The following is a 24,094-nucleotide window of genomic DNA, read 5'->3' on the forward strand; positions in this document are numbered from 1 at the left end:
GATACCACAGGACACCTTCAGGGTCTTGTGGAGTCCATGCCTCCACGGGTCACCGCTGTTTTTTGACGACACGAAGGGAGCTACACAATATTAGTGTTATTAGTGGTGGTTTAATGTTGTGACTGATCGGTGTATAGCTGCTACTAAAATACATCTTAAATCCATGACTTTTCCTTCATGTATTTGGGACTTGCTGGAAGTACAGTTTTGTGTTTGTCTTCAGATCCACGGTGACATCCAGCCTCTGGGCTTTGAGCTGCAGTTGGTGAAGGAGGAACAGAATCTGTTTCAGGTCAAGCGTCTTGAGGAACAGTTAGAGAGCATTACAAAGCAGCACAGCCAGCTTAACATTGAATTTAAGGATAGTGCAGAGATCCTGGAGGCTCTGAGGCAAGAGAAGAACCAGCAGCAGGTGATCCTGGAGACTGTGACCCAGGAGAAGAACCAGCAGCAGGAGATCCTGGAGGCTCTGACCCAGGAGAAGAACCAGCAGCAGGAGATCCTGGAGGCTCTGACCCAGGAGAAGAACCAGCAGCAGGAGATCCTGGAGGCTCTGACCCAGGAGAAGAACCAGCAGCAGGAGATCCTGGAGGCTCTGACCCAGGAGAAGAACCAGCAGCAGGAGGTTCTGAGGGAGGAGAAGAACCAACAACAGGAGATCCTGGAGGCTCTGACCCAAGAGAAGAACCAGCTCACAGCTCAGCTGGAGGAGCACCTTGAGCATCCCAGAGCATCGTACTCCAGACTCGAGGACTCTTCTCTCCAGCTTCAGGTGCAGTTTTTAGTCTTCAGATAATGTTAGATACGATTTATTTCCCTTTAACCTGTGCTTTCAGCAGGATCTGTACAACATAACGTATTTATACCATTGCATTTAAGTTAATCAATCCATCTTTATTAATCGTCAAAAACACTAGAACAACTTTGGTGAATGGCGTGTTTTACATAAACGGGGGGTGGTAGCTCAGGCGGTAGAGCTGGTGGTCTAGTGATCTAAAGGTTGCTGGTTGGATCCCAGGCTCCTCCTGCTAGCATGCTGTAGTGTCCTTGAGCAAGACACTTAACCCCTAATTGCTCCTGATGGCTGCGTCCGTCGGTGTTTGAATAATTGTAAGTCGCTTTGGATAAAAGCGTCTGCTAAATGAAAATGTAATGTAAACATCAAAACTATTCTGTAATGCTAGGTAAAAAGATGTTACTCTCCCTACAGGAGGCCATGAGCAGATTTCAGCTCCTGGCTTGTGGTGTTAGGGTTGTGGCTGATCGGTGTATAGCTGCTACTGATGAATCTTAAATCCATGACACTTCCTTCGTGTGTTTGGGACTTGCTGGAAGTACAGATTTGTGTTTGTCTTCAGGTCCACGGTGACATCCAGCCTCTAGGCTTTGAGCTGCAGTCTGTGAAGGAGGAACAGAATCTGTTTCAGGTCAAGTGTCTTGAGGAACAGTTAGAGAGCATTACAAAGCGGCACAGCCAGCTCAACATTGAATTTAAGGATAGTGCAGAGATCCTGGAGGCTCTGAGGCAAGAGAAGAACCAGCAGCAGGAGGTCCTGGAGACTCTGACCCAGGAGAATAACAAGCAGCAGGAGATTGTGGAGACTCTGACCCAAGAGAAGAACCATCAGCAGGAGATCCTGGAGGCTCTGAACCAAGAGAAGAACCATCAACAGGAGGTCCTGGAGGCTCTGACCCAGGAGAGGATCCAACAGCAGGAGATCTTGGAGGTTCTGCGGGAGGAGAGGAACCAGCAGCAAGAGATCCTGGAGGCTCTGACCCAGGAGAATAACAAGCAGCAGGAGACTGTGGAGAGTCTTACCCAGGAGAAGATCAAGCAGCAGGAGATTGTGGAGACTCTGACCCAAGAGAAGAACCATCAGCAGGAGATCCTGGAGGCTCTGAACCAAGAGAAGAACCTGCAGCAGGAGGTCCTGGAGGCTCTGACCCAGGAGAGGATCCAACAGCAGGAGATCCTGGAGGATCTGAGGGAGAAGAGGAACCTGCAGCAAGAGATCCTTGAGGCTCTGACCCAGGAGAAGAACCAGCCGCAGGAGATCCTGGAGACTCTGAGGCAGGAGAAGAACCAGCAGAAAGAGATCCTGGAGACTCTCACCCAGGAGAATAACAAGCAGCAAAAGACTGTAGAGACTCTGACCCAGGAGAAGATCCAGCAGCAGGAGGTCCTGGAGGCTCTGACCCAGGAGAAGTTCCAACAGCAGGAGATCCTGGAGGTTCTGCGGGAGGAGAGGAACCAGCAGCAAGAGATCCTGGAGGCTCTCACCCAGGAGAATAACAAGCAGCAAAAGACTGTAGAGACTCTGACCCAGGAGAAGATCCAGCAGCAGGAGGTCCTGGAGGCTCTGACCCAGGAGAAGTTCCAACAGCAGGAGATCCTGGAGGTTCTGCGGGAGGAGAGGAACCAGCAGCCGGAGATCCTGGAGGCTCTGACCCAGGAGAATAACAAGCAGCAGGAGACTGTGGAGACTCTGACCCAGGAGAAGATCAAGCAGCAGGAGATTGTGGAGACTCTGACCCAAGAGAACAACCAGCAGCAGGAGGTCCTGGAGGCTCTGACCCAGGAGAAGATCCAACAGCAGGAGATCCTGGAGGACCTGAGGGAGGAGAGGAACCAGCAGCAAGAGATCCTGGAGGCTCTGACCCAGGAGAATAACAAGCAGCAGGAGACTGTGGAGACTCTGACCCAAGAGAAGAACCATCAACAGGAGATCCTGGAGGCGCTGACTCAAGAGAAGAACCAGCAGCAGGAGATCCTGGAGGCTCTGACCCAGGAGAAGATCCAACAGCAGGAGATCCTGGAGGTTCTGAGGGAGGAGAGGAACCAGCAGCATGAGATCCTGGAGGCTCTGACCCAGGAAAAGAACAAGCAGCAGGAGACTGTGGAGACTCTGACCCAGGAGAAGAACCAGCAGCAGGAGATCCAGGGGGCTCTGAGGGAGGAGAGGAACCAGCAGCAAGAGATCCTGGAGGCTCTGAGGGAGGAGAGGAACCAGCAGCAAGAGATCCTGGAGGCTCTGACCCAAGAGAAGAATCAACAGCAGGAGTTACAGGAGGCTCTGAGGTTCGAGAAGAACCAGCAGCAGAAGATCCTGGAAGCTCTGACCCAGGAGAAGAACCAGCTCACAGCTCAGCTGGAGGAGCGCCCAGAGCATCCCAGAACATCGGACTCCAGACTCCAGGACTCGACTCTGCAGCTTCAGGTGCAGTTTTTTGTCTTCAGATAATGTTAGATACGATTTATTTCCCGTTAACTTGTGCTTTCAGTAAGATCCGTACAACAGATTGGATTTATACCATTGCATTAAAGACAGTTTATCAATCAATCAATCTTTAATTATCATCAAAAACATTAGAACAACTTTGGTGACCTGTGGAATGGAACGTTTTAGATTTTGGTATTTGTTATTGCAATACTATATTTTTCTGTAATGCAAAGTAAAAAGATGTTACCCTCCCTACAGGAGGCCTTGAGCAGGTTCCAGCTCCTGGCTGAGGACTGCTCCCGTTGCAGCGGTAGCGTGGATCCTCTAGCCGAGGTCTCAGCGCTACCACAAGCCACCATGCACCAGCTCCTGCTGTCGCTTCCCAAACACATAGTCAAAGTGTACAGCGCTGTGTGCTTGCGGACCATGCACAACCTGCAGACGCTCGACAAGACCGCTGTAAGTGCTCTGTTTGTCCTGTGTCCAGACATTCTTTCAGCATTTAATTTTTCTTTTTGGATATTTATTTTGTCATATTACTGGTAAACTATCCATCAGTAATGGTGATACATATTTCTTTTAATATAATGTTTTTAGGAATATGGAAAAATATCTTCAGGACTTTCATTTCATTAATACACACTTTTTACCTTTTTCCAGTGGAAATGTAAAATGTCAATATAAAGTATGTAGATAACTCCTACGACAGTTATTCCTCCACTGGTCTGCTGTTTTGGTTCATCTTCCGACAGTTTTACCTACTGTACATAGTTAAACTGCGTTGTTATCCTCTATCCAGATGCTGCTGCGGAGCGACGCTCTGGACGTCCGGCGGAATTTCCAGGATCTGCTGCTGGGGGAGCTGGCCGTGTTCGAGGAGCGGCGGCTGCAGGACCTGCTGCTCTGCAGAGCCCAGAACTCCGGCAGCTCCATGGGAGGAGAGAACCTGCACGTGGTGTGGGAACGCAGGCTGGCGGAGCTGCTGGAGCAGAGAGAGCACCACCTCCAGGTGAACACCTCCAGACAAATTAAATTCACCACAACACTCTGAGACTGTAGTACAAGGACAAAAATGCTCTTTTTACAGTTACCGTATTTTCACGACCATAAGGCGCACCGTACTAAAAGGCGCAGTCTCAGTTATGTGTGCCATTACTGTATTTAACACACACATAAGGCGCACCGGATTATTGGGCGCGGGTTTTATATACCGGTACATATCCTCTACTACGTTTAAATACCTCTACTGCGTATTTAAAAATAGAGCGGGAGCAAAACTGAGTATGTTTGTGCTTTATTCATGTATTTATTACAAAGTATTAATCAATCCCATCGAAGTCATCATCCTCTGTTTCTGAATTAAACAGCTGCGCTAAATCAGACATGCCGGTTTCCCCTTCTTCGCTGTCAGAGTCACTTTCCGTGCCGTGCGGCTCCTCGGAAATGATGCCGGCTTTTGCGAAAGCTCGAACAACAGTGCCAGCAGACACGTTAGCCCAAGCATCTACAATCCATCCACAAACTGTGGCGTAACTTGCCCGGCGCTGCCTTCCACTTTTCGTGAAACTGTGGTCTCCGTCGGTCATCCATCGCTCCCACGCCGCTCGCAGCCTTACTTTGAACGGCCGGTTCACACCGCTACCGCCACCACATTGCTACCGTGCTGGTCCCCTTCTTCTCCACCGTGTGATGCACCGGGATGTCGAAAGTGAGCGGCACCTCGTCCATGTTGGTGATGTGGCTTGGCTGGATGCGTTTGTCGGCGATGTGTTTGCTGCAGTAGGAGTGGAAGCTCGCCAGCTTTTCATTATAATCCGCCGGACGTTGCTGCGCTACTGTAGTCCTGGTCCGGATGGAAAAATGGCACCGTTTCATAAAACGAAAGCACCACGACGGACCTCCTTGAAAATGTTCAATTTTCATTTCTTCCGCTAGCGTTACTGCTTTTAGTCGAACAGTGACCGTCGAAACGCTCGCCCCACTCGTTCTTTGCTCGATGATCCACCGCTCGAGTCTTTCCTCCAACTCGGGCCACCTCGCCTTATGTCCGCGGAAACTCAGCTGCGTCTTCTTCACCTGTCGGAGTTCGTTTTCCATCTTCCTCCACTTGCGAACCATCGATTCATTAATCTTGAATTCTCTCGCGGCTGCTCGATTTCCATGTTCCTCTGCGTAGCTGATAGCCTTCAGTTTAAACTGTGCTTCATAGGTGTGTCTCTTTGCCATTTTAAGGGTTGTTAAGACAACAATGTTCTGCATAAAGCACATACCTGTTCTTTTATACACAATCCACGCCCACACTTCCCCCTTTAACGTTCTCATGGTGGTCTCAACAACGTCCGCAGTAACAACACACATAGGGCGCACCGCACTATAGGGCGCGCCGCACATTTTGAGGAAAAAAAAAAAGACGTTTATATGCGCCTTATAGTCGCGAAAATACGGTATTTATGACGACTAGGGTTGTAGGAAAATATTGGTAGACAAAGAATTGTTTCTTGAATGTAACAATATTTTCTTACACCTCTACTAACTCTTAAAGCTGTTTTTAACAATCATCGTTTACAGTGAAGTACTAGTATTTTACATTACTATACAGTATGAGACAACATGGTGCTGTGTAAAGGAGCTCCTTTTAGCCCCTAATGTACCCATAATGCGTTTTTCAAAGAGAACATTCAGTATCTCGCTTGTTGCATTACAACATGAATATGTCCCCCATTGTGTATTACTGTGCCTGGTGTGTAACGGTGTGATGCGATGCTGGGGTTACAGAACATGACCAGGCTTCTGGAGAAACTCGGGGAGAAGTTGTCGGCGTTCCCGCTCAGCGTGTCTGAGGAGCAGGTGGAGAAGGAGCGGTACAACGAGCGGTTGACAGCGGTGTGTTCCAAGCAGCCGCTGGACCTCCCAGCGCTGGAGAGCGTCCTGAGCGCCGAGCTGAGCCGCCTGCAGCTCGGTGGAGGAGGCCAACAGGACGGCTTATCAGGTTGGATTGTTAGATTGCAGATGGTGATATTTAGATAGAAACCAAAACTAGTGGTTCAACAGCTGACTGACCGGGAAAATGTATGGTTTTTTAGCTTTAAGATCTTTAACCACTGCTTTAAACTTACTGGAAGGAATAAAACACTTGGAACTGTTGGAATAAAAGAGCTGGTTTTGCTGTAGAAAATAAATGTAGAATATACAGGGTTTTGATTGAGACACATCTGCAACTTTCTCTCTCTCTCTCTCTCTCTCTCTCTCTCTCTCTCTCTCTCTCTCATCTCTCTCTCTCTCTCTCTCTCTCTCTCTCTCCTCTCTCTCTCTCTCTCTCTCTCTCTCTCTCTCTCTCTCTCTCTCTCTCTCTCTCTCTCTCTCTCTCTCTCTCTCTCTCTCTCTCTCTCTCTCTCTCTCTCTCTCTCTCTCTCTCTCTCTCTCTCTCTCTCTCTCTGAGAGAGAAATTGTTTGTGTGGTGGAAAATGGTATATGTACGTTTCTATTTGACTGTGTGGGAGAGACATCTTTCTGGCACTGGGGCGCCAACAGCTTTTCTTAAAGTCTCGCTGACTAAAACAATAAAGAATAATGGTAACAATCAATCAGGGCACAGGAGGATGATGGCTTCACTGGCTCCTGGATGTCTGATGAGCCCCAAGCCTGCAAGACAGAAAAACATTGAGAAAGCTCCCTGTCCCGAAAAGGACCAATCTGTGCCACTTGTGCGCTATTTCTGCCGGTTGGGACAGCCGTGTGGCCACAGGAGGGAAGCCGTGCTGCGGTCTGCAGCCGTGGCCTGACCACGCCCCTTGGTCCGCCACAAACTGCCTCATGAAACATGCAGGATAAACCAAGTTCTCCTTTCTTGATGGTGCAGCTGTTCCTGGACCAGGACTTGGCAGTGAGCAGCGACCTTGAGCAGCGCCTCCACCGGACCAGGATCTGCTGGAGGATGAGAAGCGCAAGAGCGCCACCTTGCTGCAGGCGCTCGGTGACCCTGCCCTGAAGACGGAGCTGCAGCTGCTGCAGGAAAACCAGTGCATGGCCCTGCAGCTGCAGCACTCCAAGGAGGAACTCAAGTAGCACTTGTAATCTGTTTAGTGATTTTAAACAATTCAATATGTGATATTTAGAAATCACTAAAATGTGTGAGAACGTTCGTGTAACAATGCAGTTTTATATGCCAACACCACATTTTTTGATAACTGGGCAAAATGTCCTGAATTTGACATATTTCAAAATATCTTATTACAAATATATTATAGAGTTGCACGGATATTCCTGTCTTACACACCAGCGTCCGGACCTTCAATGTGCGTAGTATGTCACAGGTAAAGGGGCCAAAATGAGCGGGTCGACCCGGCGTCATGTTTACATCAGAGCCGATCAGAGGTGGAGTCGATTTAAAAACCTGTCTATTGCAGGATCATTTGACCTTGCACTGAAACCTGGGTCTTACCTTTCCCACTAATGACAAATGCTGGGTGTAAGCGGGTGTTACTGGGTTTTGGCCCAGTGGGAAGGGGTACCAGAGAGCATGAGGAGAACCTGCACTACGAAGCGCACACATACAGGGGCCCCCATACCCACCCAACGCAAAGGCGAGGCCTGCCATACCAGAACCGGCCAGATGCCCCCCCGCCACAAGTTTTGAGCAGCACATTAATGGCACAGTTTAACAAAATGTGAATGTGAAACACTCTGCGACTCAAGGTGGAGGTACACTTAAAAAAATAAAAATAAAAATTTTGACCAAAAAGACGTGTTCAGATCAAGATGAGAAATTGACCCGGTGATCTGGGTTCTTGTGGTGTTCTCAACGCAAGCCCCAAAGGCAAATGTTGTTTCTTGTTCTGAGACCTCCCCTTGTTGTGATTGGTCCAAATGCTGTTGTGCCATGGCAGGGGACGGAGTTCAAGCCCCTCCATTTCCCGGGTCAACGAGTGTGTGTGTGTGTGTGTGTGTGTGTGTGTGTGTGTGTGTGTGTGTGTGTGTGTGTGTGTGTGTGTGTGTGTGTGTGTGTGTGTGTGTGTGTGTGGTATTTTTTTCCCTTCGTTTCGACTTGTATGATACGAACATTTTAAACGCAGGGAGGTTCCTTGGATCAGGACAGTGGATTGTGTAGTAGAGAGAGAGGGATCTCTGATCCACCGTGCATCCCATGCCCTCCAACAAAACAAATAATCCAAGTTTATTTTAGATGTACGGCAGTTGAGGGGAAATAAAAGCCCTGGTCACGTTTTTGAGGAAATATGGGTGCTGTCAATAAATGACATTGAGTTTGATTTCACAGTTTTTTATTTTTATAATCTTGCTCTAAATCAATACCACTGTTGAGTTTGTACTTCTTTCATTGCAGAGTTCTTATTGAGAATCCTGCTGATGTTGTTCTGGGACATGTTCTCCGGTGGTTCCATCATCTTTTCTCACGTCTTTTTAAGTTTACATCCTGCTTAAGTAGCAGAGCCCTGAAGCCCCCCCCCCCCCCCCCGCTGGCTCGCTGTTTATTGAAAGTATCAATGTTGTGCGTGTCCAAATTGCACCAAATTCAACACTGCACGTCCTTGGGTCCCCAGGGATACACCCGCCAAGTGTGAAGTAGATCAGACGAATGTTTGTCTGTAGATAATAGAAGGACATACAGACAGATTCCTTCTTTTATAATTAGATTAATATTTACATGACGACACCATCGTTTTTGCCTGATTTGATTGCTGAAATGCATCTCATAGCATCCCGTTCCCTGCATCCTGTGAGCGACCTGTTGTTTTGAACCTCATTGTGCTTGTACTTCTCAGGCCGCGTGCGCCCAGGTGGAGCAGACGCACGAGCTGCAGGTCCAAGCCTCCAACCAGAAGCGCGCCACCCAGCTGCTGCAGACAGAACTGCAAGACGCCTGTGCTCAGGTGGAGGAGAAGGAGAGCTCCATCCAGACGCTCAAGTCCAAGCTGAGGGAGTCAGAGGTCAGTGTGGACATACAGATCAATATATCACAGTGTATCAATATATCACAGTACAACAATATATCACCGTATATGGATGTATCGAGGATGCAACAAGGGCCTACAACGGTTTCTCGAATTTCTACAGAGTCGTGAAGTTTTTGAATGTTATTTCAAAGATGGAAAATAGAGCCTGGAGAAGTGGAGGCATGCATTAAGTCAGCAAGAGTAATACAGAATACATGTGCCTGAATGGGAGGGAGGGCGGCGAAAAGCTGAGAATGCAAGGAGTGGAGGTGGAGAAGACAGATGAGTTTAAGTACTTGGGGTCGACCATCCAAAGCGGTGGAGAGTGCGGGAGAGAGGTGGAGAAGAGAGTACAGGCAGGGTGGAGCAGGTGGAGAAGAATGTCCGGAGTGATCTGTGACAGAAGGGTTCCAGCAAGAGCGAAGGGAAGGTGTACATGTTGTACGGTTTAGAGGCGGTAGCACTGACTAAAAGGCAGGTGGATGAAGTGGAGGTGGCAGAGTTGAGGATGTGGAGGTTTTCATTGGGAGGGACAAGGACAGGATTAAGAATGAGGACATTAGAGGGACAGCTCAGGTTGGACCGTTTGGTGGAAAAGTGAGAGAGGCCAGATTGAGATGGTTTGGACACGTGTGGAGGAGACATGAGAGTTACATTGGGAGAAGGAGGCTGAGGGTGGAGCTGCCAGGCAAGAGGAAAAGAGGAAGCCAAAGAGAAGCTTGATGGAGGTGCTGAGGGAGGACATGCAGGCGGGTGGTGTCAGGGAGGAAGATGCACAGAACACAAGATATTTGAGGCAGATGATCCACTGTGGCCACCCCTAACGGGAGCAGCCCAAAGAAGAAGATGATTCCAAAGAGAGAGAGTCAGAGTTTGATTTCTCTGTTATGAAACGCACAAAAAAAAATTATCTGTACATAAGGGCTGATGGCCATAAATAATCAGTTTCCTATCAGAGTTTGGACATGAAACCATGTCTTTGAAAAGTCTGAATTCGACCTTGAAGGTAGAGTTGAAACTGTGCGATATCCTTATGAGGAGCAGCAAAACACAAAGGCGCTGTTAGACAAAATGAATCATCTCTTGATGCCACGCCCTCATCCTGCTCAGCTGTTTTTCCTAAATCTGCTCTGTTTACTCCTTGGTGTGGTGGTTCAGGAATACGCCAGGAGGAACGCCTCACCCAGTGCTGTGGAGCTGGAGAAGCTGAGGGACCAAGTGATAAAGCTGGAGGTGGCGCTGGCCTCCGCCTCCACCAAGCACCAGGACGAGTAAGAAACCTTGTTTAAAGAGTAATACAGAGGAAATGAAAATTACATTTTATTTTTATTAATTAGTCTGGATGCAACGGTACAGTGGGCTCATGGTTCGGTATGCATCGCTGTTCTGGGGCCATGGTATAGTTTCTTAATATTTAAGAAAATAAAAAAATTAAAAAAAAAGTTTAAATGGTGAAAAAATGTTTTATAGTAGTCTTTTATAAATAACTAGTGTAACACATAGGAGACGGGGTTAAAGGTGGTTGTTATCATTTGTATAACTTCATCTGATTGGAGGGGAGGTGTCCAGGATGGCGGATAATTCAGATATTAATCTGCATTAATTATTTCTTTATAAATATTTAAATGTTTCACCATTAAAAAAAATAAATAACGAAACCAGTACTATAGTTATTTTTGTGTAGAACAGGTATAAACAGTATGTAGCACGTTCGCTACCCAGGTTCTCCCCAAGGACGTGTGACACGGGCTTTAGCGGAGTTTTATTCCACTCAGTTTCATCAGAAAAGTTCGAGTGAGGATCGTACAGTGAATATACAACTTTGCTGGACGGGTTTCAACCGGGACTCCCTCAGAGTGCTCCCGCGCGGTCCCTGCAAGACAACAGACATATAAGAAATCTTCCCAGCTGCTGTGACTGGCCAGTCATTCAATTGGCCACAGCTGGCACAGAGGCAGGGAGCGTCAGTCTACCACACTGACTTCCCCTCGCCTCCCAGACCGCTCGACCACGCCCCCAATTCTGACACAGTATTTTTCACACATAAATAATAATAGTAGAATAAAAGCTCAGTCAGATCAATGTGTGGTGCCTTCACTTTGTGAACCTGATGTGACAGTGGGTGCGCTACTTTTCAGACGGGGCACCTCCCAGCGAGGGAGGAGCTTAGGATATCTCTTCATGGAGGGGAAACATTTGCTGGCGGCAGGAGACGGCAACTTAAACAAACAAACAACACAACATAAAACTGTAAAACTTGACAAAAAAAAGGAAGGGCTCCTCACCCAGCGAGACTCTGCTCCTTCATTTGTACAAAAGAACCGGATCATTCATGAACGATCCGACACCACAATATGTGGAAGAGAGTGTCTGAAGAGAAGTTGGTGATAAAGAGAGACGCGCCCGTCCCAGAGGTTATTTTCCCACTGGACACCTTGATTGATTCACTCTTTACTAAAACATTTCTGTCCTTTTATCTTGTTTCTATGCAAGAGGCTGCGTAGCCGCACGCAGTTAAAAGAACATCCACCTCTGGTGAAAATAGAGAAATGCTTGGCAGCTCCACGTGGTCCCCCTCACAGGTGACGTGGGTGTAGCTGCAACCGTGGATTCGATAGGAAGCAGCACTGACTGCACGCTGCGCTGCACCAACACATCCGGTGGATTTCTACTGTATACTGTTAACCACGGTTCACCTGTAGGTGTTGAATAGGAGAAGGTGTTACACACCCTGTTCAGTTGTATCCCGTTTAATTCAAATGAATTTGTTCCACGACATGTTTTTATAATGCAGGTCAGATGAGAAACTGAAAAGTTGGTGGTGCTTCTTATGATGTGTAAAATGCCAATGTCAACAATATGGAATTGAATGGATATCAGATGTTATCCTGAGATTCCTGCCAGTCACTGCTGCTGAGTGGATCCAGCAGAACTAACCTGGTGGCTTGGACCAGAGGGTTCTGACCGGCGGCTCCTGTGTTCCAGGGTTGAGAGAACCAACGCTCTGCTGAACATCAAGGAGGAAGCTGTTAGGAAGCTGAAGGAGAACCTGAGGAAGCTGCAGCAGCACGGAGACGAGTCCTGTGAGTTCAGCAGTTAGATTGGAGATAAGAAGAAGAGCTTCTGTGAAATGATAAACCAGACGTGTCTAAAAACCATGAAACACAAGCTGCTGTAACCACTGTTACCAGAGGAACATTTGCTTAATTTTCCGTTTTATTTGCCTTTCCAATTTTCTTTTTTTAAGTTCCTCAAAATCATTCATCTGAAATTGAAATACTCTTCCTACTCATCCACACAAAGACCGGCAATGAGGTCCCTGACAGGTTCATACATACAAAGAAACAACAGGATTTTAAACAAATGCTTACGTTGTTCCGCTGACGTTACGTTGTTTTGTTGTTTTTTTCCCCAACAGGGCCCTGGGACTTGATAAGCTGACGTTTCCTCTGAACTCACTGTGTTCTCATTTCATGTCAATGTCATTTTTTGCTGCAGTCCTGGAGGGAGCGGACCTGTACAGCCGGCTGACGGAGCCTCGCGCTCGCTTCGTGCAGTGTAGCATCCAGCTGGAGAAAAGCAAACTGGAGGAGGAAGTCAAGCAGCTTCACAAGAAAACTGAACATTTGGAAAGGTAACGGCAGAACCATCAGAGCAGTACGTTCTGATTCTCGAGTGTCACTGAGCTTGGCTCGGTGTGTTGGTTAAAGAAAACAACAGGAAGTGAGTGTCGGACATGTTTGTAGGGCTCGTGTTGGAGATCCATGATTCATTCAGATTTATTCAGTGTCAAAGTGGTTTCAGTACCTTACCATAACTTACCATCACAAAGCACGGCCTGGCGATAATGGTTTCCCAGTTTCCTGGGGCAACCAGATTTGGGCTATTGTCAACTGCCTGGTGCACTTCTTTTCATATGTTGCGCTGCATGCCTCTGTGTTTTTAAAACTTTTACCAAGGAAAATTAGTTTTCCTGGTGCATTGATTTACTCAAAGTGTGAAACAAGTGAGAATATTGAAATATGGATTATAACTAAAGAGGATAATTTTCACTCAATTATAAAATGATTGAAATTCGGCAAATTCTGCAGGCTTGGCAACTAGTTAGTGTCGGGCCCTGCAGCGCTTGGACATTTTATCTTGAGGTTGTTTCTAAGCTCTGCTCCCTTGAACAGCCTGGTGTCCGAGCAGCGGGAGGAGACCTCCAAGTGGAAGGCCAGAGCCGTGAAGCTCAAGGAAAAGAGCAAGATGGACGCCCCGTCAACCGCCTGCAGTCCGCTGAAGAGGCGCCTCCCGTTGAACGTGGAGACCTCCGTCCTCAGCTCGCCCAAGAAGTTCTTGGGAGCGACACAGATGGCTTCTCCCAAGAAGCTCCCGGGGTCTCCCAGGAAACTCTGGGATTCACAAAATCAATCTTTCTTCCACTCCCCAAAGAGCGAATTCGTCAACAGTGACGGTGGCTCCCAGCTGCTTTCCAGGATCCTGCCCAAACAGTTTTTTGATAACTCCGCCCTCGGCCATCCTCCAGGTGTGTCCTTGTTTTTTTGGGCTTTATAATCCTTGGTTGTTTTCTCACAAAATGTGAAACTCATTTCACTGAGCCTGTCTCCCCCATCAGAGGTTGCTTGTGCCCCCGTCTGAACCCCACGAGGAGTAGAAGGGTATTTAACTGGGTTTAACGGGGCAGATGTGCACTGTGCAGGGTTCGAAGGTGGTGATGTGGTGTGGAAGTTCTGCAGAACACCAGTGGAAGTTAATATTCTGCTGCTCACGGTCACCTGAGGTTTCTGTGGTCGCTGTGTGAAGACCTCTTTTATTATGTTGTTGTTGTTTTTTGGGTTGTTTTTTTCTGCAAAACTTCCAGATTTCTTAAAAAAAAGAATAATAAAAAGCAAATGTTGTCGGCACTTCAAAGTCCCAAATCTTTCCAATTCTATCTAATTTCAGGCCACTTTTCTGGTCAAGCTGTGAAGAGTGGTTAAGAAAAATTAAATACACATTATAGATTTAACATGCGTCCTCTCTTCCATAGTTTTCACTTTGAACTGCAGTTTGCTGAGTCAAGTTTATATCACAGTCCAGTCTCAAGGGGTTTCACACCCAAGTCAGCAGTATCCCATCAACTCAGAACCAAATCAGAACTAATGAGCTCCAGCTCTGACGATCTTGTGGCTGATTTGTTGTACCCCCATCTGGGTCTGCTTCCTTTAGGGGGGAAAAAAACCAAATGCCTTTTCATCCGTATTAACGTTTAAAGGTGGTGTTGTCTCGTAGATGCTGCAGACGGTGTGGACGTGCAGGAGCAGTGGCCCCTCTCTCCCCAGCAGAAGGACCTCTGCAAAACACAGTGATGCTGCGAGCGCCCCTGGCTTACGTGAATGTTTTAGTTTGTGTGTTTGTTTGTCATTTTTAATGTTTCAATAAAATGTTCCTCAACTGCAGCCTGAGTGCCGTCTTGGTTCTTAAAATGCCTTCTCAATGACTGTCTCACGGGAAGTGAATCATTTGAGTCCAGCAAGGAAATACTAGATTCAAGATTTTTATTTGTCACATACATATACATACTTTCATACATATATGCAGTGAAATGTAATGCAACGCACCCGGTGATAACACACAATATAGTATACTACTAGTAAGTCATATTGGTATTGCACCTTTCATACAGCAACACGCAGCTCAAAGTTCTTTACATGAATACAAGTCACTCAAATGGCACCAAGAAAACCGTTTGAAATGACCATAAATGCTCTTCCCTCCAGCGCCGCTCGGCCACGTCTCACGGACCCAAACGCTCCGGCTGCTCCCACCCAACTGCGCATGCTCGCAGACGCGCCCATCTCATGACGCGGCCGCGCCCTCCGCCCTCTGATTGGCCGGACGGAGTTGCGCTTCCCCTCCACCCGCCGCGCCACGTGCTCTTGTGGACCAATCGGGACACCGGCGCTGACGTCATCGCGTTGTCACGTAACGCCAGGCTCGCGGCGCGCGGGAACTTGGTATCCTGAGCCGAGGAAGCAGGTTGGTGTTCATGTGACGTGTTGTGACGTTATAGTTGTTATTTAGACGTGTAACTGAAACACGCAGCCTTCATTTCAAGGCCCGTGTAGGTTACTGTCAGGAACTACCAGTTCAACTGGGTGTCAGTGACCCAGCAGCATCGTCACCTGACCAACTAGCTTAGTATGCTAAGCTCGCTCACTGAACACCGGTTAGTTAGTGTAACTAGCGGTAAACTAGTGGTTAACTGGTGGTTAACAGGCGTATCTAGCGTTAACTTGTTCAACTGGTTAACCCACCCTGGTGGTTAATTGCTGGTTAACGGCTGCATTTAGCATTTACTGGTTCAACTGTTTAACCCACCTTGACGGTTAACTGATAGTTAACTGGTTAATTTAGTGTTAACTGCTTCAGTTGGTTAACCCACCCTGATAGTTTACTAGTTTATTTAGTCTTAACTGCTCCAGTTGGTTAACCCACCCTGATAGTTAACTGGTTTATTTAGTCTTAACTGCTTCAGTTGGTTAACCCACTCTGATAGTTAACTGGTTCATTAGTGTTAACTGCTTCAGTTGGTTAACCCACCCTGATAGTTAACTGGTTTATTTATTGTTAACTGCTTCAGTTGGTTAACCCACCCTGATAGTTAACTGGTTCATTAGTGTTAACTGCTTCAGTTGGTTAATCCACCCTGATAGTTAACTGGTTTATTTACTGTTAACTGCTTCAGTTGGTTAACCCACCCTGATAGTTAACTGGTTTATTTAGTGTAAACTGCTTCAGTTGGTTAACCCACCCTGCTAGTTAACTGGTTCATTAGTGTTAACTGCTTCAGTTGGTTAACCCATCCTGATAGTTAACTGATTTATTTATTGTTAACTGCTTCAGTTGGTTAACCCACCCTGATAGTTAACTGGTTTATTTACTGTTAACGGCTTCAGTTGGTTAACCCACCCTGATAGTTAACTGGTTCATTAGTGTTAACTGCTTCAGTTGGTTAACCCACCCTGCTAGTTAACTGGTTCATTAGTGTTAACTGCTTCAGTTGGTTAACCCACCCTGCTAGTTAACTGGTTTATTTACTGTTAACGGCTTCAGTTGGTTAACCCACCCTGGCGGTTAACTGATAGTTAACTGGTTTATTTTGTGTCCAGATAACCCACTGGTCAGCCCTCCGTCGTAGTTAACTGGTTAACTATCTGAACCTTCGGGTGTAGTTGACCTGCTGTGGGAAATGTAGTGTCCATTTAAAAATGATGGAAGAAGTACTCAGAGCTTTCACTTGAGTAAAAGTAAAAATACTCAAAAAAATAAACAAAGACACATAAGTACTGCAGTAAATGTGAAAGTACCACACGTTGACATTTCTACCGGAGTCAAAGTATATACATTATTATTAACTATATAAACAGGAGCTGTTAAATGTTCTTAAAGTATATACATTATTATTAACTATATAAACAGGAGCTGTTAAATGTTCTTAAAGTATATACATTATTATTAACTATATAAACAAGAGCTGTTAAATGTTCTTAAAGTATATACATTATTATTAACTATATAAACAAGAGCTGTTACATGTTCTTAAAGTATATACATTATTATTAACTATATAAACAGGAGCTGTTAAATGTTCTTAAAGTATATACATTATTATTAACTATATAAACAGGAGCTGTTAAATGTTCTTAAAGTATATACATTATTATTAACTATATAAACAGGAGCTGTTAAATGTTCTTAAAGTATATACATTATTATTAACTATATAAACAAGAGCTGTTACATGTTCTTAAAGTATATACATTATTATTAACTATATAAACAGGAGCTGTTAAATGTTCTTAAAGTATATACATTATTATTAACTATATAAACAGGAGCTGTTAAATGTTCTTAAAGTATATACATTATTATTAACTATATAAACAAGAGCTGTTACATGTTCTTAAAGTATATACATTATTATTAACTATATAAACAAGAGCTGTTACATGTTCTTAAAGTATATACATTATTATTAACTATATAAACAAGAGCTGTTACATGTTCTTAAAGTATATACATTATTATTAACTATATAAACAAGAGCTGTTACATGTTCTTAAAGTATATACATTATTATTAACTATATAAACAAGAGCTGTTACATGTTCTTAAAGTATATACATTATTATTAACTATATAAACAAGAGCTGTTACATGTTCTTAAAGTATATACATTATTATTAACTATATAAACAAGAGCTGTTACATGTTCTTAAAGTATATACATTATTATTAACTATATAAACAAGAGCTGTTAAATGTTCTTAAAGTATATACATTATTATTAACTATATAAACAAGAGCTGTTAAATGTTCTTAAAGTATATACATTATTATTAACTATATAAACAGGAGCTGTTAAATGTTCTTAAAGTATATACATTATTATTAACTATATAAACAGGAGCTGTTAAATGTTCTTAAAGTATATACATTATTATTAACTATATAAACAAGAGCTGTTAAATGTTCTTAAAGTATATACATTAATATTAACTATATAAACAGGAGCTGTTAAATGTTCTTAAAGTATATACATTAATATTAACTATATAAACAGGAGCTGCACCATTTCCCTGTTTATCCTGATTACAGTTTTCAGTAACATTTGGCAGTTGGTGTTGAGGTGTGCATTGAAATGTAGTGGAAAAGGATCTGAAAGTACTTGTACTTAGTTACTCATGACGAGTAGTTTGGTAATGTTTACAAGCGTGTTCAGTGGCTGGAGGTGCAGCATGGCCGTCCTGGGAGGGGGATTCCTTCCTCCCCCAAGTGCTTCTTCTGGAGGGGTTGGGGTGAGACGAGGGTGGTTGTCCTCAACGTGGGCTCCCTGGTAAAATGAGCAGAAGTTTAACTTCTCTGTTTCATTTACAGTTTAGTTCATGAATTCCAACAATGACTGTTTTTTTTTTATCCCAGTTTTGCGGTTGTCTCCCTAAACAGAGAAGAGACAAAAGGCTGAAACTTGTCAGATGGGCTGTGGCCTCATGCAGGGTCAGGCTCCTTGATTTGGAGGAATGTTAAGAATCAGCAGTGACGCTGTGGCTTCTATGCGGAGCTTGTGCAACACTTGTAACTGTGCTGTGATGAAGGATTCTAGGTTTAATTTGATGTGTGGAGGTCATCTTCCCCCCTCACGCCAGGTGCTCTTCCCTTCCAGGCCATGGCGATGAGGAGCGAGGCCCGGGTGGAGGCGGAGGTGGTGGAGGAGGAGAGCTTTGGACCACAGCCACTCAGCAGACTGGAGGTGGGTGACAAAAATATGTTCCCACTGGAATCAATACTATGACATCTTATACGTGTGTGTGTATATGTATGTATTTATATGTGTGTGTGTGTGTGTGTGTGTATTTATTTATTTATTTGTGTGTGTGTGTGTGTGTGTGTGTGTGTGTGTGTGTGTGTGTGTGTGTGTGTGTGTGTGTGTGTGTGTGTGTGTGTGTGTGTGTGTGTGTGTGTGTGTGTGTGTGTGTGTGTGTGTGTGTGTGTGTACGCGCGTGTCAGTTATATTTGGTGTCATGTTTCTACAACACAAGCCGCTCCACATAATGCAAAGTCCTGTGTCCTTATCGGCCAAAAACCAAGGTTCTGTCATTCCCGGCACATTTCAAATCATATTTAATGATGTGATGAGAATGACGTTTCCCTGTGATTTCCTACGGGAGAAATGTTAAATATTTAAATCCTGTACTGTCAAGTGCCACCATGATCTAGTGTTTAAGACAAATGGTTGAAAGTAATGAAACTATCTAAAAGGTTTAAATTGCAACCAACACTGTCTAATTGCATAATCACACATATATATCTTTCCTAAATATTATTTATTATTATAATTATGTGTGTATACAGCAATGTGGCGTCAGCGGCAGTGACATTAAGAAGCTGGAGGACGCTGGCTTCCACACCATCGAGGCCGTGGCCTACGCCCCCAAGAAGGAGCTGGTCAACATCAAGGGCATCAGCGAGGCCAAAGCCGACAAAATACTGGTAAAACTGTGTGTGTGTGTGTGTGTGTGTGTGTGTGTGTGTGTGTACTTAGTAACTTTTTTCTTTGAACTGTGAACTTTCTGTGAACAACATTTTGTTTTTAAGTTCTTTGGGTGGGGAGCGTCCTCACCCAGAACCTAGTCTGCCTTGTCGGCCTTTCCATAAAGAAGGTTCAGGAACCCCTAGTCTAGTTGTCCCTGTGACGTGTTGCAATGCATGATGGGATACTCACACCAGCGTAGTGTGTGTACTAAGGCGTACCACGTCGTCCTGGTTACTTTGACACAGTATTTGAAGTCTTCCAGGCGGACTGAAAACTGCTGAGACTTAGAGACAGTCTGCTTGTGTGCGTCCTGCTCCACCAGCAGAGCTCCACCTTTCAGCTTCAGTTCTTCCTCCTCAGGGTGAAGCCGCCAAGCTGGTGCCCATGGGCTTCACCACGGCCACGGAGTTCCACCAGCGGAGAGCGGAGATCATCCAGATCTCCACGGGCTCCAAGGAGCTGGACAAGCTGCTGCAGGGTCCGTGCTGCCTAAGGGGCCCCTGCCTCTGGGGTCCCAAGACATGCTGAGTTTTTTGCTGAAAATACCACCAGAAAATATACTACATTATACATTCCAGCCATTGTAACATGCCTCCAAAAGGTGGTGTTACAAAACGGCTGTTGTGGGAGGAGCCACCAGATTTCTTTGAGTTACTGGGATGGAGGGCTGTTCTAAACAGAATGAAACCCTTAGTGACGTGGCTCAGGGCAGCACAGCTGAACGGCTGTTTCACCACGTTGAAGCAGACACCTCACAACCTACTGACTGAGGCTCATTCCACTCGGTGTTAGTAGTTCCATCACAGACCCAGGTGGAGGTGCACAAGCAGTGAAAAAGTGACTTTTGCATCATAGGCCCCTTTAAGACACAAAGATGAGATGTAGAAACACCTCCACCCTCTCTACCTCCGCAACTCCATCTCTACACCTCCGTCACTCCAGCCTTTCTGTGCTGAGCTCCTTGTTTGTGGCTTCTTGCAGGAGGCATCGAGACGGGCTCCATCACAGAGATGTTTGGGGAGTTCAGGACGGGGAAGACTCAGCTGTGTCACACTCTGGCCGTCACCTGTCAGGTGGGATTCAAACCCGTCACCGTGTTTCCGGTGGAAACTAAAAGTCATAACCTGGCTTTGATGGCAGCTCCCAAACCAAACTTTTCAATTCCAACTTTGTTTTATACCACATATTCTGAGTGAGTCATAATGCTTTAAAACAGGGTCCTCAAACTCAAAGTACCTTTTTTTCTCATGTCGTGCATTGTTTTATATTCTGGAAACATAATTAGTTAAAATCATGTGGATTAAACATTGTGGTTTTAAAATGAATTTGCGTCAAGATTTCACAGTATATTATAAACTACTGCGATGTGTTCAATTGTCTTGACCAGCGGTTTGAGACCCCCGGTTTGAGCCAAAAATACCAAAAGGAAAATAGCATTCACCTATCTCCTCTTAAGTCCAGAAAGAATGTATTTTCTGCCCGGCAACGCATGAGATATAAACTACTTGGTTCAATATTTTGGATCAAATGCCACAACAAAGTATGAGCAATTACAATAGAAAGTGTTAAATGTAGTACTTTAAAAACGAAATAGGAACAAGTCAGAGCCCATAGGTTGTGAATCTGTCCTGCTGGTTTGAGTTTTTCACCAAAGTGGATCTGATGCTGTTGGTCTCGGGTGGTGTTTCCCCCCCAGCTCCCCATTGACCAGGGTGGAGGTGAAGGTAAAGCCATGTACATCGACACGGAGGGAACGTTCCGCCCGGAGCGGCTGCTGGCGGTGGCAGAGAGGTGAGTACTACGATGCTTTAACTGAAGTGAAGTTCAACACCACAGGTGGAGCTGTGGTACTTTATAACAATATACAAATACAAATGTAAGTTGAAGGTGTGAAACTCAACAGTAGAGGTACTTGAAAATGTACTTAAAAGATAGATAAGTATCAGATACTCAAAAACGTACAGTCAGCAAGTACTTGGTGCTGATTTAAAAACCTTTTCCAAGTGGAACCCAACATTATTTTTGCACAATTTTGTAAAACTTGGAGACGTTGAGAACCTGTCATTTCCCAAACACCACCATGAGCCTGAGTCTGATGCAGAGCCTCGTCTCAAGGTGTGTGTGTGTGTGTGTGTGTGTGTGTGTGTGTGTGTGTGTGTGTGTGTGTGTGTGTGTGTGTGTGTGTGTGTGTGTGTGTGTGTGTGTGTGTGTGTGTGTGTGTGTGTGTGTGTGTTAGGTACGGGCTGGTGGGCAGCGACGTCCTGGACAACGTGGCGTACGCCCGAGCGTTCAACACCGACCACCAGACGCAGCTGCTGTACCAGGCGTCCGCCATGATGGCTGAGTCCCGGTCAGTCCCACTGCTCATGTTATTTAACAATAACACTGTGGGGAGTCCCTGTGTGCTCTCTGCAATGTGACGCACGTTTCCAGGGGTTTGGGAAAGCCGCAGAATTTGAGTTCCTTGTGTATTTAGATTTTTGGATTAAATTCTTAAGTCTGCTTTTGTGTGTGTGTGTGTGTGTGTGTGTGTACATAAAGGCTCGATAACAACCAGCTGATTCGAGTTTATTAAACTCATTTAAATTGAATATAAACTCAACAATTACATATTTAGTTGAACATGGAATGTGCAAAACTGTTGATGTGTCTCTTTGTATTTAAACTTTATTGTTTGTTAGCATGGTGTGGCTAACTCTCCCGCTATCCCCCTCTGCTCACTCACGTACTCCCCATGTGCACTTTTACCTGGTGTCCACTAGAGGGCAACATTAGCCCCAGCCTGAGTCAGCGACACCCAGTGAGTACTGGTTGTTGAAACACCTTCAGGTGGTGTCCACCGGGTGGTGCTGGTGTGCACTGCGGCCCAGCGTGAACCTGGCTTCGTCCGTGAGCGCCATATCTCTCCGGAGGCCGCGCTCCGATTTTCGCCTGACGTAGCCGGGGCGGTGGGTTATTGACAGGCTCTGTGATCATGTCTCAACACCTCCCTCCCCGTGCAGCTACGCCCTGCTGATCGTGGACAGCGCCACAGCGCTCTACAGGACGGACTACTCTGGACGGGGGGAGCTGTCGGCCCGGCAGGGGCACCTGGGACGCTTCCTGAGGATGCTGCTGAGGCTCGCCGACGAGGTGCCCAGCGCTTCTTTCAAAAGTCAAAAAAAAAAAGGGGTCTAAAATATGGAAATCCAGGAAATGGACGATTAGGGTGTGGCTGGGGAGGATTGGGGCGTGGCTGGGGAGGATTGGGGCGTGGCTGGGGAGGATTGGGGCGTGGCTGCTCTGTTGGAGGGAAAAGGCCAAACAGACCAGGCTGAATGCATTTTAGGAATTTGTCTGGACATAAAAAAGGAAACAACTTCATGGATTGACCGGTTTTGGGAAGCAGCGTATGACACTGAGTGGATGAGGTTACAAGCGACGTCCTTCACTGTTTCCAGTTTGGCGTTGCCGTGGTGATCTCCAACCAGGTGGTGGCCCAGGTGGACGGAGCCGCCATGTTCTCCGCTGATCCCAAGAAGCCGATCGGAGGAAACATCCTGGCCCACGCCTCCACGACACGGTCTGTCTACCTGTCTGCCTCAGACTTGACAACCGTGGGAAAATATTTTGCGTACCACAACAGTGAGACAGGGAGTGTGTGGTGATGGAGGTACTGCAGCTAATTACTCCATCAGTTATTTACACCGTAGGGTCTCTCAACGAGGAGAAGCACATCGTATGCTAGTTATTATGGCTAAATATATTCAGTATACACATTCATAAAGTAATACTATATACAGTGTACATTCATGTAGTAATACTATATACAGTAACAACATTCATATAGTAATACTATAAATAGGATATACATTCATGAGGATATACTCCTTGAAATGCATCATCTGGTAAAGGTACTGAACATGTTTATCAACTAGAGATGCACCGTTTGACATTTTCTTGGTCCATTCAGATTCCTGATTTATTAATTGTATTTTTTAAGTCTGACCTGCAGATTCTGATCTGATCACGCTCACATGATAGTACAGCTGCATATACGGACGTCATTACAGTTCAGTTACCACAACAATGACATTGTTGATTTTGACACTGTGGGGGGGGGGGGCGCTAAGACGCAGGCTGCTTTTTATCAACAATCTAATGAGTAAACCGCATCACTTCCTGCTCGTGTACTATCCAGTACAGACGCTCAGTCTCACTGTCGTGTGATGTTGATGCTTTCATTTGGAAATATTTCACAAAATAAAATCCTTTCGAGCTTTAACTATTTAAGAAGCAGGAAGTGAAGATATTTCTGTTTCTGGGTGTTGGCAGGTTCTCACAGCTCAGTTTCAATGTGTTTCACGTTGTTTTGGCATTGATTTGGGCGTCGGCCTCCTCTTCCAGGTTGTACCTGAGGAAAGGTCGCGGCGAGACGAGGATCTGCAAGATCTACGACTCCCCCTGCCTCCCGGAGGCCGAGGCCATGTTTGCCATCAACCCCGACGGCGTGGGAGACGCCAAGGACTGAGGCGGGGCCGGTGCAGCCGCTCAGGGCCTGCGCCCCCTCAGGTGCGTCGCTGCTCTGAGAACTTTAGCGTCTCCTCGGGGGTTAACTTATTATTTCAGACGTTAAAGTGTCGAGCGCGTCCTGGGGGCCGGACGCAGCACAGACACCTTTACTGAGCGGGACCTCGGCGTCCATCACTAAAACCTTCTCAAATATTTTGTGAGAATATCTGATATTTCTGTTGGTCTCATTTGCTTTCTTACTCCTGTGTTTCTTCTGTAAAACAAATCTTTGTCTGTATATACACACACGCCTTTGAAAATTAAAATTTGTTTTATTGTTTTGTGTTTAAAAA

General features: G+C 45.7%; 2 protein-coding genes across 2 annotated transcripts in view; both read left to right on the forward strand.

The window, feature by feature from the left end:
* Positions 1 to 14,611, forward strand: part of cenpe (centromere protein E) — a 30,841-nt gene extending 16,230 nt beyond the window's left edge. Inside the window, exons 29-41 of the mRNA XM_080023965.1 lie at positions 224 to 772; positions 1,359 to 3,218; positions 3,480 to 3,680; positions 4,021 to 4,230; positions 5,997 to 6,218; positions 7,143 to 7,282; positions 7,501 to 7,534; positions 9,002 to 9,166; positions 10,331 to 10,443; positions 12,158 to 12,255; positions 12,671 to 12,806; positions 13,348 to 13,700; positions 14,447 to 14,611. Coding sequence (XP_079880091.1) covers positions 224 to 772; positions 1,359 to 3,218; positions 3,480 to 3,680; positions 4,021 to 4,230; positions 5,997 to 6,218; positions 7,143 to 7,282; positions 7,501 to 7,534; positions 9,002 to 9,166; positions 10,331 to 10,443; positions 12,158 to 12,255; positions 12,671 to 12,806; positions 13,348 to 13,700; positions 14,447 to 14,523 — 4,158 coding nt within the window. The 3' untranslated portion in view covers positions 14,524 to 14,611. The remainder of the gene's footprint in view (positions 1 to 223; positions 773 to 1,358; positions 3,219 to 3,479; positions 3,681 to 4,020; positions 4,231 to 5,996; positions 6,219 to 7,142; positions 7,283 to 7,500; positions 7,535 to 9,001; positions 9,167 to 10,330; positions 10,444 to 12,157; positions 12,256 to 12,670; positions 12,807 to 13,347; positions 13,701 to 14,446) is intronic.
* Positions 14,612 to 15,139: 528 nt separating this feature from the next.
* Positions 15,140 to 24,081, forward strand: rad51 (RAD51 recombinase). The gene is made up of 10 exons (XM_080024092.1): positions 15,140 to 15,193; positions 18,381 to 18,467; positions 19,070 to 19,207; positions 19,611 to 19,728; positions 20,232 to 20,323; positions 20,947 to 21,041; positions 21,487 to 21,600; positions 22,253 to 22,382; positions 22,691 to 22,812; positions 23,637 to 24,081. Exons 2-10 carry the CDS (start codon positions 18,384 to 18,386, stop codon positions 23,758 to 23,760), a joined length of 1,017 nt encoding a protein of 338 aa, XP_079880218.1. The 5' UTR covers positions 15,140 to 15,193; positions 18,381 to 18,383; the 3' UTR covers positions 23,761 to 24,081.
* Positions 24,082 to 24,094: the final 13 nt, after the last annotated feature.

This window comes from Zeus faber (assembly GCF_960531495.2).
Source record: "Zeus faber genome assembly, chromosome: 2".
NCBI lineage: Eukaryota > Metazoa > Chordata > Actinopteri > Zeiformes > Zeidae > Zeus > Zeus faber.

Bases quoted from the DNA above. Each gene is read 5' to 3' on its own strand.
- rad51 (XM_080024092.1), top strand. From the start codon at position 18,384: ATGGCGATGAGGAGCGAGGCCCGGGTGGAGGCGGAGGTGGTGGAGGAG. The intron at 21,601-22,252 runs GTCAGTCCCACT...CTCCCCGTGCAG, and splicing joins GCCATGATGGCTGAGTCCCG to CTACGCCCTGCTGATCGTGG. The intron at 22,383-22,690 runs GTGCCCAGCGCT...CACTGTTTCCAG, and splicing joins TGCTGAGGCTCGCCGACGAG to TTTGGCGTTGCCGTGGTGAT.